The following is a 20440-nucleotide window of genomic DNA, read 5'->3' as shown; positions in this document are numbered from 1 at the left end:
ATCTGTCAATGTATGTATGTGTATTGATTTTTCTCTCATAGTTTCCTCATAAAATCTTGTAGACATATGGCTGTAAAGGTCTAGGAAACAAAGTGAAAGTCCATAACTTTTTGTTATATAAAGTCATTTGGTCTAAACACTGATATTTCAGCATCTTTTGTTTCTTGAGGAAATGAGTGATACATTTTGTCTTTAGTACTTTCCTATGACTTGCCCAAGGAGTGGTCATTGTATTTTACCTCTCCTGGCCTGTTCTCTTCTCTCCTCTGTCCCCATTTGGAGGGGCCTATATTCACCTTGGTTATCTTATTTTAGGAAGGATTATGAGAAGAGAGACAATAATGGTAATAGCTATCTGCTTTGTATTGTATAGGAGGCTCACTCATAGCAATTGGGAAATACATCTGGAGAAGTGAGAGCTCCAGAGAGGGTGCTGTGATTGCTGTCAAGGTCTTGGAAGTTTACAATTAGCACCAATGGGTATACATTGTAATAGGCCTCTTTTTCCATAGTGACTATGCTGCACCAAAGGGGACAGTATTCTCTTGAGAGGGAGGAAGGTTTGCCTCCCTAGAAGTATTCAAAAACTGGCGAGGTGTTGCTTGTCCTTTAAAGGGATTATTGGGAGAGAGGGATTTCCAGAGATTACCTTCCATCTACTCTGTGTATACTTTCTTTGTATCCGGTGTTTCATGTTGTTTCACCATCAGGGCAGATTTGCACAAAGGGTCTGGCACAGTTGGTATCTCATAAGTACATGTGGCCTGGAAGTTGAACAGTTTGTCCTGCTCTAGAAACTGGGTTACAGTATCATTCAGTCATACCCACTATGAAGACCTGGGTACTTTCTGAGCATGGAAAATATTGAGTTATGGTTTGCTATGTGATGAATAGCTAAATAGCTCGATAGCTGGATAAGGATAACCACATTATGGATTCAGCATAATTTCATATACAAATTGAGTATATCAGGAAAATAAAAAAAAAAGGTGCTGTCCAAGATAATCTCGTTTTTCTTGTCAGAAAAAGGATCTTTGTAGGCTAGCATTGCTCAGATGGATCTCTGGAGTTTTTCCGTAAATTGCACAAAATAGGAGGCCTCTGAGCATCAGTGATTGATGACTAAACTCAATGGGACTTCATGATTCCCTTATAACTCCTAGGTCCTCAATTACATATTGAATTGTCGCAGTTAGGACAAAACCATCCACAAATTGTGTACGTAAATCTTTATTTCAAGTTCTCAGTGGAAGTCATTGAAAGACAATACTAATAGCTACATTTCTTCTACATTAGAGTCTCTCTAGATTTTAAGCAGGACAGAACTTGGCCTCTGTAGGAGACTCACAGCATGAGCTGGTTCCAGGGGCTGAGGAGGGAATTTTGAACCTAGGGAATTATCACCCAAAATGAGCAGCCTGTGACAATATACATGATCCTATTCCAGTCATAAGCTAAAGGCTAGACTTTCAACTCCAGAGGGCTGTTTGACATGAATCTGTGTGGCAGTGGCCTAATGAAACCTCAACCAAGTGGCCAACTGAAGGTAATTAGATATTTAACATCTGTTTGTTGCCCCATTCCCCATCACAGGACACACACACTGTTCTCTGACATGGAACATATCTTAATTATCCAACGGGGAGCATGTGGCATTGCATTTCTTCTAATAGTATAAAACAAAGGCATCATAAGCTCCTTGGCAAATTCTGCATAATTAACAGAGTACTTTCTGACACCTAAACTAATCAAAAAACTTCCATCTCACTTCTTCAGGTTGGAGAAAATCTGAATATTTGCAAGAAGAACAATACAACTTTCTGATCTTTTTTTTTCTTAGTTCTCACTAGTTGCCATCCATATATAAAACAAAGGTAACATTATTTCCCTTCTTCCTCCTTCATTCCCAGAGCACATGCTGAGCAGGTATCTCAATCTTTAATGTCATTCCTGTTTATTATCATTTGTTAAAACTATATAGAAACATCAGCTTTAAAAATGTCTCCTATAATGGGGTCAAATGAAATGAATTTATAAAACTCAAGGCAGTCAGGCATAGAGCAGGCATTAATACATGCGTGTACACTTCAGCCAACAGAGGATGAGGACATATCAACAAGAAGGAAGGTCTCCTGTTGATGTAATAGAAAGGCAAGAAGCATGAAGGGCTCTACTATCAGATATGTTCACAGAAGGAGAAAAAGTCAAGACAAAAGTGTTCCTCTCCATTGGTTTTCATAAAATGTTTCTAAAAGTCCAACAATTGTGGCTAGGACATTTCCAAGACTTCTGCTCCTTCCCAGGATAATATAATATTAGTGCCTATGCCTGTGTAGACTTCCTTCTCCCCTCATTGCAATAAATACTTGAACTCTAAAGCAAAAATTCTCAGATAAGCTCCATGACAAGGGAACAGGATACTTAGGCTCTGGCATCCCTGCTCATTTCCTTTTGATCTCATAACTAACTGTGTGATGGAAGAAGAAAATCCTACCCTGCAAAGGAATACAGGTAAACTGCACTTTGATCTGTGCATCTGATAAAGCTCAGGACATCGAATCCCAAGATGAAGCTATAGCATTATTATTAGAAATAAATGATGAATAATTAAATAATCAAACAAACAAACAAATAAATAAATGACTTTAAAAGGGACAGCATTTGGAAGGAAAATTCTGTTTTCATTTTTGTTATGGAATTTTTACCTCCTATAATTGTTTTTATATCTTTCTGATCATAAGCATGTTAAATGTAGTTTTCAATCTAACCCCATGTGTGTTTTGATTCCTGACCCATTCATTCCATGCATCCCAGATATACTTAACCTTATTCATTTTCCATATAGTACCAAAAAGGGTCCTAAGTTTCTACTTCTGACATAGGATAATATCAATGTAGCATGGAGGAAATCTCTTAGTTATAGCCAACCTCATTTTTCTTGTGTCTCTTTTTCTCTGGTCATGTCTATTGCTGATAGGCATCTTTACACAACTTCCCTTTAATAATTTGTAGTAGCCTATTTGTGTCACCAAATTTCCTGTTAAGATGGTTTGAATTATAATTTTATTACAAATCCTCAGTACAAAGCATGAGAAACACCTAGGAAAATATCCCATTAAAAAAGCCTATTTTTGACTATTCACTAAAACAATGACATTCAAATGTTCATCTTTAATGCATTCTCCAATAATTTGTAATCTATATTGATTTAGACCAAGAGATTTTCATTTTAAATTGGATATGTTGTTGTTCTATTCACCTTCCTGTGTTATCAATTAACATCCAGGAAACAGGAGCCAAAGAAAGGATTTCTTTTCACCTGCCACTAATATCAAATGGCTAATAATGTGTGTTTCCCCTTCTCAAATGAGCTATGTACAATTGAAAATGTGTTCATAATACTTGGAAAGAAAATATTTTACAAATTGTTAATGACCCCAAACAAGATTGTACTGGGAAATTTGACAGTCTCCAATGCAGATTTACCCAGCATCCCTGGAGTATCTTTCTCATCTTATTTGATCAGAAACCCAGATATACACTACCATCTTGCTAGTAAGTGGTAATCTATAGTCGGTTTAGAAATCTACAATGGGGGGAAGGCCATCATCTCTTGAGGCAGACCAGGACCCTTTTGTAAACTCTATCTTTCTGGGATTCCATCTGTTTTTCTTCTTTCTGTCTTTTTTCCCCTTTTTTTCCTTGTTTTTCCCATTAGAGATAAATGCACTTCCATAAGAGAATCCTTCAAGCATTTGAACCAAGCTATGATTCCTCTCCAAATAATTGGCCAACTGCCCTCCTTAATTTTCAGTTTCTCAAGCTAAACCCAGGTTCCCTAAACTTGACTGCTTAGTCTTAATCTGGATTGTAACATTTTTTTCATCTTGTAAAGTATCCCATATTCATGATTTGTTATCATTTCTACAGCTTCTGGAGAGGCACTTATCCTCCATGGGCCTCAATTTGCAAATATGAAAAATCAGAGGACTGGATTATCTGATATCTGATATCTACTTTCATCATCTACTTAAGTTATTAGATCTGGATTGTGACATCTTTAGGGAAAGGAATAGGGAAGAGAACAAACTTTTATAAAGTAAAGTTGGCCCAGTCAAACTCAGCTTGACTGCTCTTTTGTCTTTGTCTTTCTTTATCTACCATTTTCTTATGTGTTGTAACTTCTTCTAATGAATTTTTCTTTTCTTTTCTACTCTCGCTTTCTTGGCTCTGAATAGTGATTCCTCACAGGCAGAATGGAACTCAAGTAACCAGAGGCTACACATTGAAGTCGCGTTCTTTGTAGCAGAATTTAAATGCTCGGAAGCTTAGTTCAGATTGGAGCTCATTTTCTGGTTCCTTAATCACAAACCATCCCAACATTTTTGCCAAGAAAACACAAAATGGTGTCATAATGATCAGACATGTTTTATATCCAACCTGCACAATGGACAAGTTTCACAATAATGCATTCTATGACAATATGGAAAAATTTACTACGTATGCAACCCCCACATTTCCTCTTCAATCCAATGGCACTGGTCTCCTGTTTCACAAATAAGACATCATATTGACATGAATGTAATCCTTAATAAATGTTATAGGTTGATTGATTAATTGATTAACAAAAAAAAGGTGATCAGTTCAAGAATCTGACAGTATTCCTACCGCCTTTCCATCAAAACTTATTTTGTGTCTAGATTGGCAAAATGCCAAGTCAATTGATATCTCCTGGTTGATTGAAAAACTGCCAGTCATCACTGAGCTGCATGATAAATAATGAGACCCTGGTACAACTTCTTCAAATACACAAGAGATACTATGTGTTACCAGCAATGAAAAATAAAGAGTAAAGTCTCCATTAAAATAACAAATTATTCATTCATGTTAACATTGCCTTGAAGACAATATCTCATCATCATTCTGATGGGACAGTTCTATATTGCAAGGTAGATATCACCAGAAAAATAATTGTTCTTTAGACCAGAGGCTTGGGCCACCAAAATTATATCTCCAAAGCCTATGTCATAACCCTCAGCACATTGATTGAAGTTTCACACTCATTTATTTGTTATGAAGATTTTTTTCCTAACTCAGAAAGCTGTCCCTTGACATGAAAATATGTTGATCTACTGAATATTCTCCTCCATTATGTAAATTGTCCCCAGTGGAAAAACAAACAACCAAAAACTTTTAATATCTTCAAAGGTGTGAATAACCAGAAAAGAAGAGTGGATAGCTGCTAATGGTTACAGCTTCTGACCTTGCTTAGGATTGACTGACTCTCCTAAACCTGATCCCACACTCACCTCATTGCTTCCTCTGTAAAAGGAATGAGGCAGCTGGAGTATACCGAGACTAGACTAAGCCATCCTATTGGTCTTTTGGTAGATTAGATGGGAAAGCAGCTGGCCAAAAATGTGACTTGTGACCTCATGATTCTCAGCTGATATTAAAAATCTTAGCTAATATCATCCCATGAATTTAAGAAGAGATTGATCATATGGATTATAGGTGATTGAGGAAATATTGCTACTGTTCTGCTCCAAGGCTGCCAACATTTTCTTTTTGCTCCTCGGTCCTCTTTGTGCACAGTTGACTCTGAGTAAAGGCTGAATAATAATCATTGCACACTCAAATGGAGAACTGTGGAATGATTTAAGTTAATTGAGTGAAAAATTCATAGCTCCCCATGGCAGCAGGGTTTTTTTTATGGTAGCAGATTGTAATGTCAGTGAAGTGAGTTATTACTAAGGTTTCCATATGTATGATGCCAAGATTAATGAAAATGTCATCTCATACAGCATGTAATGTTGCTTTCCAGGAGGACAATACAACAACAAGGGAAACCATAATCAAAAGGATGGCACATCAAGTTAAGATTTCTGAGGACTCTGCCACCTTGCCACGAGGTCTAAGCACCTCAGAATCTAGGGACCACTTCTAGGGGAAATGTGGTTTCTGAAAGAAACAAATATGGAGCAGAAAGGATCTTCAGTGGAGCAAAGAGACCCTCAATGGTGTGAAAATGGGGGTCAGGCAGGCCTCATGAACCAACTGTATTTAAATATGACAAAGAACATTTGTTATCATTAAAAAGCAAAGACTGAGGGTGCAATATATAATATCTATCTATCTATCCATCTATAGATGGATAGATAGATATTATATCTATCTATAGATAGATAGATAGATGGATAGATAGATATAGATATGCAAAAGTCACAGTATCCTTCCCAGTACAGAACATAAACCCACCTAAAATCTTACCCAACTCCTCTTCATTTTCTCCCAGAAATCCTCCATGGATCTCTGCCTTATAGAAATAACTTTTAGCCAAAAAAGTGCTTTGGGTTGAAAGCAGCTTGGCCTGCCTCCATCTCTCATCTTCTATTTTCCTAGGGAAATGTTAATTTGGGCCTACCCATCCTGACAAGACCATCTCACCACTATTAAACTGAGAGCAATTTGCTATGTATTTTTTTAGAAACTAATTCTCATTCAACCTCCTGTAGCCTTATATTAAAATATCATTGTTTTCTCTATGGATGTCCATTTCTGCAGGGCTACTCCTCATTTCTAATGATTCACGGGCAGTTGGTATGAAAAGGCACAAAGCGATGTTTTAGAAACATCCAGTAGAAGCTTGGTTAACAATTACAGTAGGATTCAGTTCTTCATGCATTTAGAAATGGCTCCAATAAGCAAGGCGATGTGCCAGTTGCTGAGCAAGCAGGCAGAATAGAATACTGTGATGAATACAACAACCACTGACAGGACTTGTCTCAAGAAGCTTTCCTTATATAAAGAATTCAGAGATACATGAAGGATTGTGGATGATGTGAGGCAGAATGAAAAAGGGAGCTCAGAGGGTAGCATGTGAAATAGCCATAGTGAATGAGTCAAATCAACAGGGAACTCAATGAACCATAGGTCAAATAAGAATGTCAGAGTCAGCACCATACTGGTAATATCAAAGAGCTTATTCCTCCCTTCAGTGAACGTGGATCAACTTCCATGATTAAGTTTGTCTGTACATTCGTTTGGAGAAGTTTTTTATGTGAAAGCAAAACAAAAAAATAATAATGTTCTGAATCATTAAAAAAGAGAGAAGCCAACAAGGGAAAAATTCTTCTCTGGGTTTGAATACTACCCACAAGGAAAATCTGGCTGTTGGTGTGGAAATTACAGGAACTCTCATGGGGAAGAATACTTTTATCCAAAGGGTTATGTAATAGGGAATAGAGTCAAACTGAACAGAACATGAAATGAATGCTTAGATTTTTTACAGGGAGATTTCAAAGATTCAGAGAAGCCATTGTCCACAATTGCAAGACATCCCAGGACAGATGGAAAACTCTCAAAAATGAAACTTTGAAGACACTAAGAGAAATCATTCTGAAAAAAAAAATGTTATCAGCTCTCTAAAAAGACCAAGTGGAATATAAACAAAATTCATTGATCAAGGTAGATTTTATATAGACAAGGAGAAAATATAGAATAAAGAGGTAAAAGCATTCTAGTTCTGGTTCTATAAAGGAGTTATCAACACAAAAACACAGAAAAAGTAGATTTTGAGAAAGTAAATGAAAAGGACCATTTTAGCATCTCTTTTGTTTTATTCCTTTTTCTTTGCTTCCTTGCTTCTTTCTTTCTTTCCTTCTACTATATTGGGGAAAGATGGATGCCAAGAAAGGATGGATCCACTACCCATTATTCCCATACTTCTTGTAACAAGAGAGGGTATGGACACTTAAATCTTTTATTTATTGATTGATTTTGCAAAGGATGATATGTTTTTGACTAATAGCATAGAGAACAAATGTCTATAAATCAGATCCATGATAGATAAATGATAGATAATGAGAGGACATCAAGATAATCTTGAGTTCAAAAGCCACATGACTCAATCAGTCACATTCTTCATACTAAAAGAAAGGTCAGATAGAATCTCTGAGCCACTATATATAAACTCTGAAAGGCTGAGGAGAATTGGGATATTATTACAGACCTGGTCCTCAGTAAACAATGACTTACTTTTCAAAAAAGGGAAGAGAATTGAACCTGTAAAAATGTCATGAAACTTGAATTTACTTTCTGAGAAACAAAGAATATTCTAATAAATATTTGGGGGATATAGAAAGGAAAGCCATTGTTACCAAAAGCCATCATGACCTTATCGGCATCTCTTCATGCCAGAGTCACTTTATTTTCTATTTCAACAGAGCATACCAAGAGGTCGATCAAGGAAATGACACAAGTGTACTTTATTGAGGGGAAAGTCAATATTTGCCATTATCCTGTGGCAAAGCTATGAGCTAGACAATAGTAGCATTGAAAGTGATTAAATTTTCAAAACCAAAGAAAGATTATCCATGGTTCCAGATCAATTTCCTTCTATAAGGATTTCAGTGGAGTGAGTTCCTTGGGGATCAATGATGAGGCTGTTTATCAAATTTAAAATAATTGACCAGGATAAAGAGATTGGTGTCCTAATTCTCAATGTTGTAGATGGCGTAGAGGTAGGAACAAAATCTATCGTACTAGATATCAGAGTTAGGATCTGAAATGATTTTCAGCAGATGAGAAGATTTTGATCAATTGAAGAAAATGAAATTTAACGAGGTAAATGATGGTTTAACATTTAGGTTCAAGAAATCAATTTTCCTACTAAAGATGGGAAGACCTATTGAGATAGCTGTTTATTTGAAATCTGGCTGGGATTTTAATGGACTATATGATGAACATCATATCATGCTCATTTGATGTGAAGGCCAAGAAGGCTGATAAGTCAGGTAGAATAGCCAGGACCAGCAAAATAATGGTGCAACTCTCCTGAACAGACATCATCTAGGTAATTATTTGCTGTCTGGATACCACCTTTTAGGTAAGGCGTTTATAAATTAAGAGAAGGGACAACCAAGTTACTAAAACCCTCTCTAAGACTTGGTTAGCCTGAAGAGAATAAGACTCAGAGGACTCAATGTCTTCCTGTAAGGATCCAAAAGTTTGCCTCGTTACAGAGGACTACACTTATTCTTTTTTGTTGCCAAAGGCAGAATGGGGGCAATAATTAAGGGTTTTGAAAGGAAGATTTGAGCTTGAAATAAGAAACACATTTTTTTAATAATTAAGAATAACCCGAAGTAGGCTTCCTTGGGAGTAATTTCTCAATGTTTGACTCTTTCATTGCTTCTGTCTGTCTCTGTTTCTCTTGAAATTTATTTTATAATGGGGGGGGCTTCTCTGGGAGGGGGAATATCAGGGTACAAGGGGAAATCTAGGCAATAGAAGAACCAAAGATAACAATAAAATCTATTAGAGAAGAGCATGTCAGCTACGCAGGCTATATTGATGATATTCCCACCATGCTCCAGTCATCGGACTCCATGATGTTTATCCAAAGACAATAAAGAACTGAGAGATGCCTTGGAAGTGCTTTTTTCTGTGATTGTGAGATATCTGTCTCATGGGGTGGGTGAGCTCCGGAGAGAAGCCTCTGGGTCAGTACATGCATTGCCTAGACAATGCCCCAGGACCAAGTTCCTACCATGAATACTGGAAGGAATTCCTAAGGATTACTTTTCTTATTGTTGGTGCTGCTTTCCCTTGGAATCTGGGAATACTGTTTGCTTCAGACTCTTAGCAAAGGTATTTTGGCTACTGATTTTTTAATCAACATCAGACTCTATTGTCAGTCAAGTGCCTTTGCAACCACATTTGAAAGCTATACTTGGAAGGAGACTATAATGTCTTTTTCCTGTAACGAGTTAGAATGTTTATTTTTGGAAGACAGAATAAATGAGTGGAAAAATAGCTACCCATCCAGATCAATAGTGAAGAAATGACAAGAAACCCATATTTTCTGACCCATTACAATACCCCAACTTTTTCTTCTCCATTTAAAAGGAACCTTATTTATGCTAGCTACATTCATAATCAGCATAATATCCAAAGGTTCAGAAATCCCCCCAATATCCTGAACTTATAAATGAGTCCTGTTAAACATTGAAAAAGACTTTTGGAAAAGCACTGAGGGTCTCTTTAGTGACACAACATATTTACCCAACACTAGTGATTATAATCTTTGCTTTCTAAATTTGACACCCTTCCAGGTATGTCCTGGGCTCTAATTTTGAGGCATCTAATTTTCTATAATAACCTGTTTCTTTACTCTGACTCAGAACTGCACAATTATAAAAGACATCATTAAAACACAGAGAATATGGCTCCCCAAAGGAAGGTGCTCAGAGCATGCCATACCTAACATTCTGAAATTCCCTTAGGATGATATGAAATATCTAATTGACTATCCTTTAATTAAAATCCACCCAGTAAATCTTTTCCAACCTCTATGGAATTATAAATAGTTTCATTTTACAGTCTTTTCCTCACACCTGGCCTTCCATTACATGTTTTGGAAAAATTACAGTTTGGGAAAAGAATGTTCAGCTAGATAGGGTCAGAATAGGAGTATAGTAAATTTGCTTTCCTTCTTTTGATAAACATTAAAAAATTGTCAAATGCTGTTCTTGGTAGGCTTCATAAAGCTTGACCACAGAGACTCCATGGGCCAGTCTTTAAATTCAACTCTACTTCCCTGGACAGGAAATGGGACAATTTATGTTTTCCTGAATTTTAGAATGTGCTTACCAAGGTGATCCTGGAACCGGTGTGGATGCCACAGGTTTATTGCCTCTGGGTGAGCTCTCATCTCCGTGGATTAGCAGAGAAGGGTCCTTTGCACAGAAACAGAATGATATCAGTAAAGAGGAAAAAGAAGCAGAAATACAGGTGATGCTACGACTGAAGGCTAATGTCTTGCTTCCATTAAAACAGGCTGAGGAGCCTATGTGAAATCACGGGTCTCAGCAGAGTCACAGCAAATTGGAAAGCCCAATTCATCAGGATCCTCTCAACCATCCATGGGACAGCTCCTTCTAGACATTCTAGACAAAGGTATTTAACTTATCACCATGAATTATCTGGATTGGCAGTGTAACATTAGGAATATTTCACTGAAAAATGGAAAAAAAATCTAAACCCAAAGCTGTTGCCACCCTAAGACACTCTGGGGATGTCTTAATGCCTTTAGAACTAAAAGTAACTTGTAATTCAGCCTCAAAAGGACATGAGTTTAGTGGCCCAGGAAATGAGACTTGCTGGAATGTGAGACTAGATGTTCAGCCTTGAAGTAGCCGGGCTGCCATGATACAAATGTAAAATGAATGGGGAGATGGACTTGAAGTGATCTCAGTGGCAGAAACAAAGTGAAGTCACCACTCCAAAGCAAATTGGTCAAAAGTGTAGAGGAAACCAAACGAAAACACAGACTCAACTCAAAATCTCATTAGTCACTCCATCAAGGCTAATGTACTTGCACCATTCACCTCCCTCCTGATGGCCCTTCAGGAGAATCCCCAAAAGAAGGGGAAAACTCTAAAAGATGACAAGCATAAGAAATGTAAATGCCAAAGGAATAATACCAAAGGAAGGGCCATCAAAATGAATTGCATTCCAAGCTTGGCTCTGAAAGGAACCATAAACACATTGAAATAACTTCTTCCTTAGAGATCTCTATACTTTTGTTCCAGATTGCAGTAAAAGACTCTTACTATCAAAGGGCATGCAGGTGATGATCTAGGCCTTGGAGGGATGATAAAGGAATCTTTAATAAGGAATATATATATATATATACGTATATGTGTATATACATACATATATATACATATATATATATATATATATATATATATATATATATATATATATATATATACAGTAAAGTTTCTGGCATTGCTATTAGCCCAGAAAAAAGCATAGAAATGGATTTTCATTTAAATATTTTATAAATGATATTTTAGGCCAGGGAACATGGAAGGTCCATAGAGCATAAATAACCCATTTCTTTTTAAAAGATGTTAAAATGTATTTAACTTTCTAGGTAAGATAAAAGAAATGCCTTTCTAAATTTAGAATAATTCAAGGTTCTTAAAAACAAAGAAAATAACAGTTTAAATTTTTCTTTTGGACTGGAAACATCCAAGTTTTCTAGAACATTAAATAATGTTATTTCTTATTTTTATTATTTTATTTTATAATTCATTGTGTGATTATATAAATAATAAAGAAAGAAAAGAAAAAAAAGGAAAAAAGAGATAAGATCCAGACATATTTCAATCTAATGCCTAAAAGGGAGGTACCTAAAATCAGCTATAAAACAAGGTTATTTTATAAAATAAAAAGAAATCATCGAGGGTCTACCAGAAAAATAGGCAGTGTCATTGCGGATAGAGCACCAAGTCAGGAACATTTGAGTTGAAAAGCAGACTGGGACACATGCTAGCTTTGTTTCTCTTAGCAAATCACCTAACTTCTCTGTTTGAGATTTTTCTTTTTATTACAATATAAAGATTTTCACAGCACCTCCTTCCCATGGTTGATGGGAGGTCAAATGAACTAATGGAAGAATATTTGTGAGAGAAGTTAATCCAGGGTCTGGCATAGACTATAGGTGTCGCTTTAAAAAATGCTTATTTCCTTCCTCTTTTCATTCCTTTCATTATACATATCTCAGGAGGGTCCAAAGGACACAAATCATACAGAGAGGATTGCAATTTCTTAGTTAGAGTAAATGGTAGGAGGTACTGTGTGACAAGAGGTCTGGCTGCCTGCAATTTGATGTTGTTTCGACATATTGGTAATCAAAGTGGTTAAACTCATTATCAAAATACTGCTTCATTATGAAGTAATAAAAGTCTTCCCGAATACAATGAACAAGAAATTATTTATTAAAAGCATGAGAAAGGTTATTTGCTTTAATTAACACGAGATGTGCGTCGACTTGTTCATTCATCGTTTCTAGAGAAATCACCCATTAGAGAGAAAGAAAAAAGGGGATAATTTGCTTTAATGTTTGTGATCAATGTCTGTCCTTTCACATCAACATTAATGATCTGGAAGAGATAAAGTGTGCAGTAATGATGAGCACAAATGAAGCTAAATTAGGGAAGTGTATGAATACCAGTGAGAACAGAAATATTTAGGAAGTGAATTGGAAAGGTAAAATATGTACATGAAATGATATGAACTTCGGAAAAGAAAAGTGATGCTCACTTAGAAACAGCTAGGAAGAAGGAAGGCCAAATAAAACTGGGTGCCATATCTCCTGTGTTCCAAATATGATGATGAAAACACTTCCAAAAACACCTCCAAATCTGAAGAATAATCACAAAGAGATGGAGATGTGGATCTCTCCTTTCTCTTCTTCCTCTCTGATCTTTTCTTCCTCTTGACTTATTGGTCAAAATGGTCAACTAGTTGCTTGGTTTAGGAAGAGGCTCAGGCTTGGGCTCAGAGCATCCCCAAATCCTTCCCAACGGGCTACTCCCACACAGTTGCACACCCCTCTCCTGGCTTCCAAGAAGCCAACTTCTTCCCTTCAGATGAAACATTCAGAAAAGAGTATTAAGAAGATAAATGTGTCTGTAGGGGAACCTTCCTAATAATTAGAGATTCTGTAATGCAATAGTTCCCTCAAGGGGAAGGGTGATCTTTCAGGTGAATTCTAGCTGATGCAGAAAGAGTCCTATGACTGAAGTCAGGAAGAAATTGGGCTTCAGCCACTGACTGTGTGATCCTAAGCAAGTCATTAAACATGTTTGACTCAGTTTCTTCTTGTGTACAATGAGGCTAGCAATAGCCCCTACCTCCCAGGGTCATTGTGATAATAATTGTAAAGTGTTTACTATAGGTCCTGGCACATGGGAAATGATTATAAATGTGAGCTAATATCAGTTATTATAAGGGGATTTTGTCTAGGTATCAGTGGAAGAACTAGGCTCTAAACTCTTTTTCTATTCTGTGATTCTAAAGGCCCTAGGATCTGTATTCGAATCTGGTCAAGTTTGTTTTGTCCATATCCAAATCATCCTTGCCCAGGTGGGTTGGAGGGGGTGGCACTAATGGCCAAGTGATTGACCAGAGCCAAAGCCAAGTTTGTGGGTCCTTCAATTGTCTACCTTCCCTGTGTCCCATTCTCAATATTTTGAGGGAAAAAAAATGTCTGTCCTTTTCCTGAAATCACCTGAAATTCCTGTCATCCTGCCCCCTTCTCCATGTTCTTCACCAGGGTTCTTCTTCTGTATGTTGAGTGAATGCTTAAGGGTGGTTGTTGTTATTTAGTTGTTTATTTGTTCATCCAATCATTTTCTTTATTCATTTGTTTGTGTTTATTCATTTATTTATTTATTTGGCCCCAGGAAGATAAGGATTATTTTTAAGATGAACTTTGCTGACTCTACAAGCTAAGAATTTAATATTTCCCAAAGAAATGAAGAAATTCAAACTGAGGGGTGTATAAACAAACCTTGTCCTCATGGTCTTGAGTTTGAAGCGGTCTGTCTGTGTGCAATATCAACGTCGGGCCACAAGAGGATCTCCCAGACTCTTTGCCTTTGTCTGTAAAGAACAGCCATGCAAATACAAAGATGTTTGAATGATCTGGGTGCAATGCACTTGAAACAATTGCCTAGCTATAGACTATGTCCCTAGACACAAGTCATGATGCCTTCAAACAAGCCATGATTCCCACCTCTTCTTGGACTCGGAGCTGAGAAGAAGATACAATTTAATCGGTGATCCTTGCCAGCTCCGACCCCAGCCCCTCCACCTCCCTGTCTTCCCAGTGATCTTCCTGTTGAATTTGTCTTTGCTCCTTTCTGGCACTCAGTAGGTGCTTGATAAATGCTGTCCTACCATTTTACTTAGATGTGATGCAAAAACTATTTTGAAAATTGAATTTTATGATAAATATTGGCAGCATCATGTTTCTGGACCAGGATTGGCTTTGTTTCCTTTGCTAAGAAGGAGCATGGCATGATAAAAAGGGCAAGGACCTTATATCACTTAACCTTCTTAGGCTTCAGTGTCCTCATTTCAAATATAAAGAGGCTCCTTAAACCTTTATATATTACATGCCTATTCCATACATATTTTACAGGCAAAATTCATAGTTCTGCACTGGAAAGAATATCTTTTTACATTAATAGAGGAAAGTTTCAGCATGTAAAAGTGCTGATGAGATCACAGCAAAACCTTTAGCTGGAAATTTCATGAAAAAGCCATTTGTTTTCTCTAGGGACTCCACCCGCATTATCCCAGTGAGGCTCTAACACAGCATTCAATCACAGAAGGGGAACTGGCTTAAATTTCAGATCCTGGGTCAGGCACCCATGAGAGAGGGTTTGATCGAAGGTGCCAAATTAGAGTTATATTGTCTACTCATTCAAAATAGAAACCGAAGGCAAAAAGAAGATGCAGCCAGATGGAAAGAAAGTCCACAAGTTACCTCGGGAGAACTTAGACTTGGTGGAATTTGGTTTATTCTGGGTCTGATGGCAACAAGAAATAACATTTTCTCAAAAACTTGGTCATTTTCCAATGCATATTCATCTTAAACATTGTCCAAAGGTCATCAGACAGTGGAGACACTGACACCAAATGACAGAGGGTGAGAAGGGAAATTCTATAAAGATCCTTCAAATGAAATCAATATCAATTATGGCTCAAGAATATAAAACCTAAAAGGCTAGACAAAAACAAATACCTATATGGAAGATGGCAACTTCCTTTAAAAAGAGAATCAGGAGGGGGAGCTAGTCAGAGCTAAGATGTAGGTGGGGATCCATGAGTACATTCAAATTCACCCAGACCACAATATCTAATAAGGCCCCACCAGACCACACTTCACTTCAAATCCAATTGTTCTTGTGCATAGTCTTGCTATCTTCCCTGTCCCCCTCCCCATCTACAGCTCTAGTTGTAATGATCAAGTCAACACCCTCATAGCTTCTAGAATAGTCATAGAAATTGATTGTCCTTAGACTCCACTACCCAAACTTGTGAACCACAGAACACAAATACCTTCTCCTAGATACCATTCATTCTAAAATCCCTTCAGGAAAGAGGCTAGCTCACTTGTGAACGTGCATTCCTAGCACTTAGCACAAAGTATGAAACACTGTCCGTGATAAAGTATATATTTGTTTTATTTATTCATTCACCTATTCATTCATACATACACCATTTTTATTTTAAGAAAAGAAATTATTTACTTTAGTTATGGGAAGACATATTTCAATTAGCTGCCTCCAGATAGTAAGGACAATGACTAGTTAAAGCAAGAATTGTTACCAAATAAACTCTCCTCCCTGCCAAAAATAGGAATCTATCTGCACGAGTGAGACAAGTCCTGACATATTAAAATAAATGATGACATTGAAAAATGGAAAAGGGATGAAAGAACAGACATCAACCTTGATCGTATCCATTCCTTAAGACAGTTAACTGATATAATTCAATCACCATTAGACCAGAAATGCCTAAAAACTGTCAAGACATGAAGGACTTAATTTTACATGCTAATCAAAGAGGTTTAGCAGATCAAAACAATATTGACTCACAAACTGGTTTGAAAAATCTTAGAGGAAGATATTAAAACCGAACACATGAGTTGTACCATTTCATAAATCAATAGGAAGCCAAGGAGTACAAAATAGGATTATGGAAAGCTAGATAAATGATCTAAGTGCAAGTATCCTAAGGACAATTTAATATCTGACAGTCTAGAGAGTTAGATCAATCAATTGTTGATTTCTCAGGAATCAACATAGCATTTTCCATGAGTTTAAAAATTCTAACTTCACAAATGAAAGATTGTTGAGGCCAAATTAATCAGAAATTTTGCTGGTAAAATGGTGGGGGTTTTGCAGACAAGAACTGTGTTAACTGCGGCATGTGGTTAACCAAGAATTCTAATATAATTTTAGGCTGCATTAGAGAAATAGAACTTCCAGAAATAGTGAACAATAATGAACAGGTGCATTTTCCTTAACCTGACTCAGGTGACATCCAATTCTAATCAAGACATTTTTGGAAGGTCATTAGAACCTCTCTCCAAATAAATTGTTGGAAGAAATGCCTATTTCTCCTTATCTACAAAACCTTTAGATGAATTGAAGAAATCCCTGAAGAACATGTGGTCAGCGCCCAAGGAGACTTGCCCAGATGCAATTCTAAGGAAAAAGGTATGGTGACTATCACAAATGATTAGGAGATCTAGAGAACACATGATAATACTTACTTTGTTTCAGTTCTTACAAACAAAGCAGAAGGATTTTGTTAGTCAGAATGCAGCCTCAGTGCCCCCTCTACAATTTGTTTCCCTTGCACATGCCAGAATTCTATAATAGTTCATGAAAGGTGGGGAAAACAGGGTTCACCGTGCTAAGACTTTTTGATTAAAATATTAAGTGGGAAATACAACAGGAGTTGTTCACTTGCCAAAAGAGTTTGCTCAGACCCTGATGGCTTTCCTAGTGTGGAATGCAAAAGGCAGTGACAGTCATAGGAAACTTTTCCAGACATTTCAGAATCTGCTAAATAAGTTCTAGAATCAGGAGTTAGACTGGATTCTTTACTGGTTTGGGGAGAACTGGGTGGAGGAGGTGTATTCTTTGGATGATGGCATGTAGTTGGATGAATAACTCAGAGGGGAAGTCCATCAACAAGGAAAACTCAATTGACATGGATTCAGGAACTTGCGGTAGGAGGGGGAGGAAGATAAATGATTTGGGGGGATTGTCTGATGCTTTGACACATCCCAATGTTCTTCCTAAAACCAAATCTAGTTTCATGTGCCCTCAGAGCTATAGCAGAATAGATATCTTCAGTACAGGGCTTTGAGCTATTGCCAACAAAGCAATGCAAAAACATTAACATAAGTGTTGTCATCAGAGAGATGTGGCATTGGACAATGAGGTGGGTTAGTCAGGTCACCTAAGTGAGGAGCAAGATACCACACCTCTATCTAGAGGCAGACCATTAATGCCATCTTGGAAGGGATGTGGAAAAGAGATGTCTTCAGTTTCTGTCTCTATTCTTGGAGGAAGCATTGACATAGAGATCAAAAATATATCTAAATATCAAACTCTACATCTTTAAAATAAACACATGTTTGGAAAGGGAAAAGGTAATCTCATTTTTGACCTAGTCCTTTGACTATATTGGTGAAGAGAGTTCCAAGTGATAAAACTCCTTTCTCAAATGAAAATAGGATTGCTCTAAAATGTGCCAATCACTTGATTATACAGTATATATATATATATATATATATATATATATATATATATATATATATACATATATATATACATATATATATATGTATATATATATATATATATTCAAAGATGGAATTTGAATTTGGATTATATCTTCCTGACTCAGAGGCTGACTATATTGTGTAATACAAATGTTTGTACATACACATGCACAAAAACACAAACACTCACACTGACCTCAAATATTAATCGGATATAAACATATACCAAAGACCACATAGCATAATGGGGGCAAAGCTAGCTGTGGAATCATGAAGACCTGGGTTCAAGGTGCATTCTTTCTGGGAATTAAAGATTCATGAGTCTCTCATCTAGTTTTATTTGCTCTCAAATTTCCATGAACTTTCTTTGACAGTAAATCATAGATGTTCTTCTCCATTAATGAGGTTATTGATGGGAATTGCCTATAACAATGAAAGAGAGAATAAGTGCATATTAAACATCTATTATCTGGCCATAACTAGGAATATTCATCTTCCTAAGTTCAAATCTGACTTCAAATATTTATTAACTGAATGACCCTGGGTTAATCATTCAATCTTATTTGCCTCAGTTTCTTCATCTCTAAAATGAGCTGTGGATGAAAATGGCAAATTATTCCCATATCTTTACCAAGAAAACCCCAATGGGGTTATGTAGACTTAGACACAAGTGAAAATTGACTGAACAAGACAATTATATGGCAGGCATTGTGCTTTACAAATATTATCTCATTTGGTCCTCACAACAATTCTGGAAGATGGATGTTATTATTATCACCATTTGTCTTTTGAACAAACTGAGACAGACAGACAGGTTAAGTGAGAACAGATTTGAATTCAGGTCTTCTTGATTCTAGATCCAGTGCTCTATTCACTGAACTACCCAGCTGCCTTCATTCTAATCATAAATCTGGACCTCCTCTATATAGATGTGCCTACTGATATAAATATACACACTTACACTCATCACCCCCACATTCCCACAAACACATAAACACATTTCCCCTCTATGAATTCCTGTTTGGAATAGCAAACATCTGTGGCATCCCATGAATGGCTCCATTAATAGAGACTATTTGTTATAACCCATTGGTTGTGCAGTCAGTGTGGCAGTGTTGGATGAGTCAAAACAGACTGCGGTCTTTTCTGTCCACAATTGATAGAAAAGGGACCCCATCACGGGCATGGCTGCCTTAGCCCCCTGAGGGATGGTTCCCCCTCCCCTATATCTTGCTGTGTCTGCAATCACCTTCAAGCTGAAGTAATGTTGTCATAAAAGAATCCCTGGAGCAGTGATGGGAAATACTTTAAGTGAAAAATCAACTACTTGGGGGACGTCAATGCAAAAAGATTGAGGCCAGTGAGACCAATACCTAAAATGCCCCTGGCCAGAACTGACAGGATGCTAACATGCTCTTCCTCAAATTTATTGATTTATCAATGCCAACGACTTAATCTGAAGGGCCTCCAGATGGGTCCCTGCCCATTGGCCTCATGATCCTACTGAGAGAATGAGAAAACAGTGGAAAGGTCACCCAGAAATTTGAGAGGGGACCTGGAAGCTTGTCAAGAAAATAGACTTGTCAGTTAGTCAACAAGTATTTCACATCTAAAAGAAGTGCTGCTGCCAGCCAAGGGCTCAGAGAGGGGTGGTGATGCATGCTGACATGAGAGGGAGGTCAGAGGTCCGGATCCTGGGGCGGTGATCTCCTTCAATGTGGAGGAGAAGGGAAGGGCTGGTCAGTTCAAGAATGGGTATGGAACTCATGTTTACAGGAATATAAGTCTATGAAGGGACAGCCATGGGATGCCATACAGCACAGAGTCCTGGGCCTGGCTCAAGAAGACTCATCATCCTGAGTTCAAACCCTACCTCAGATCCTTCCTAGCTGGGTGACCCTGGACAAGTAGCTCAACCCTGCTTGTCTCAGTTTCCTCATCTGTAAAATGAGCTGGAGAAGGACATGGAAAATCCATCCAGTATCTTTTTCAAGGGAATCAAAATGGGGTCCTGAAGAGTCAGACAAAAATGACTAAACAACAAAATATATAAGAAACAAAGTAGAAGGGATGGAAAAAAGAGATAAAGCAAAACACACCAACAATTATCTAATACTCTATTTTGTATTTATTACTCAAGTATGAAATTTCCACGATTAATTTTTCCATCTTCATGACAATTCCTGTCAAAGGGATTTTTCCTTTGAGTCAGATATAAATAAGAGTGATAGGGATATTTAGACCTCATTTATTTCTATGCTTCCTATTTCATATGTT

The 20440-nt window shown here is 37.2% G+C and overlaps 1 protein-coding gene across 1 annotated transcript in view; it reads right to left on the bottom strand.

Moving 5' to 3' along the window:
* Positions 1-20440, bottom strand: part of TCERG1L (transcription elongation regulator 1 like) — a 303390-nt gene that overhangs the window by 69955 nt on the left and 212995 nt on the right. The window contains exons 6-7 of the mRNA XM_074236291.1: positions 14369-14460; positions 10654-10739 (exon numbers count right to left, since the gene is read on the bottom strand). Of these exons, the coding sequence (XP_074092392.1) occupies positions 10654-10739; positions 14369-14460 (178 nt within the window). The remainder of the gene's footprint in view (positions 1-10653; positions 10740-14368; positions 14461-20440) is intronic.

This window comes from Macrotis lagotis, chromosome 4 (genome assembly GCF_037893015.1).
Source record: "Macrotis lagotis isolate mMagLag1 chromosome 4, bilby.v1.9.chrom.fasta, whole genome shotgun sequence".
NCBI classification, from domain to species: Eukaryota; Metazoa; Chordata; class Mammalia; order Peramelemorphia; family Peramelidae; genus Macrotis; species Macrotis lagotis.
This window is presented reverse-complemented; position numbering and strand designations above follow the sequence as displayed.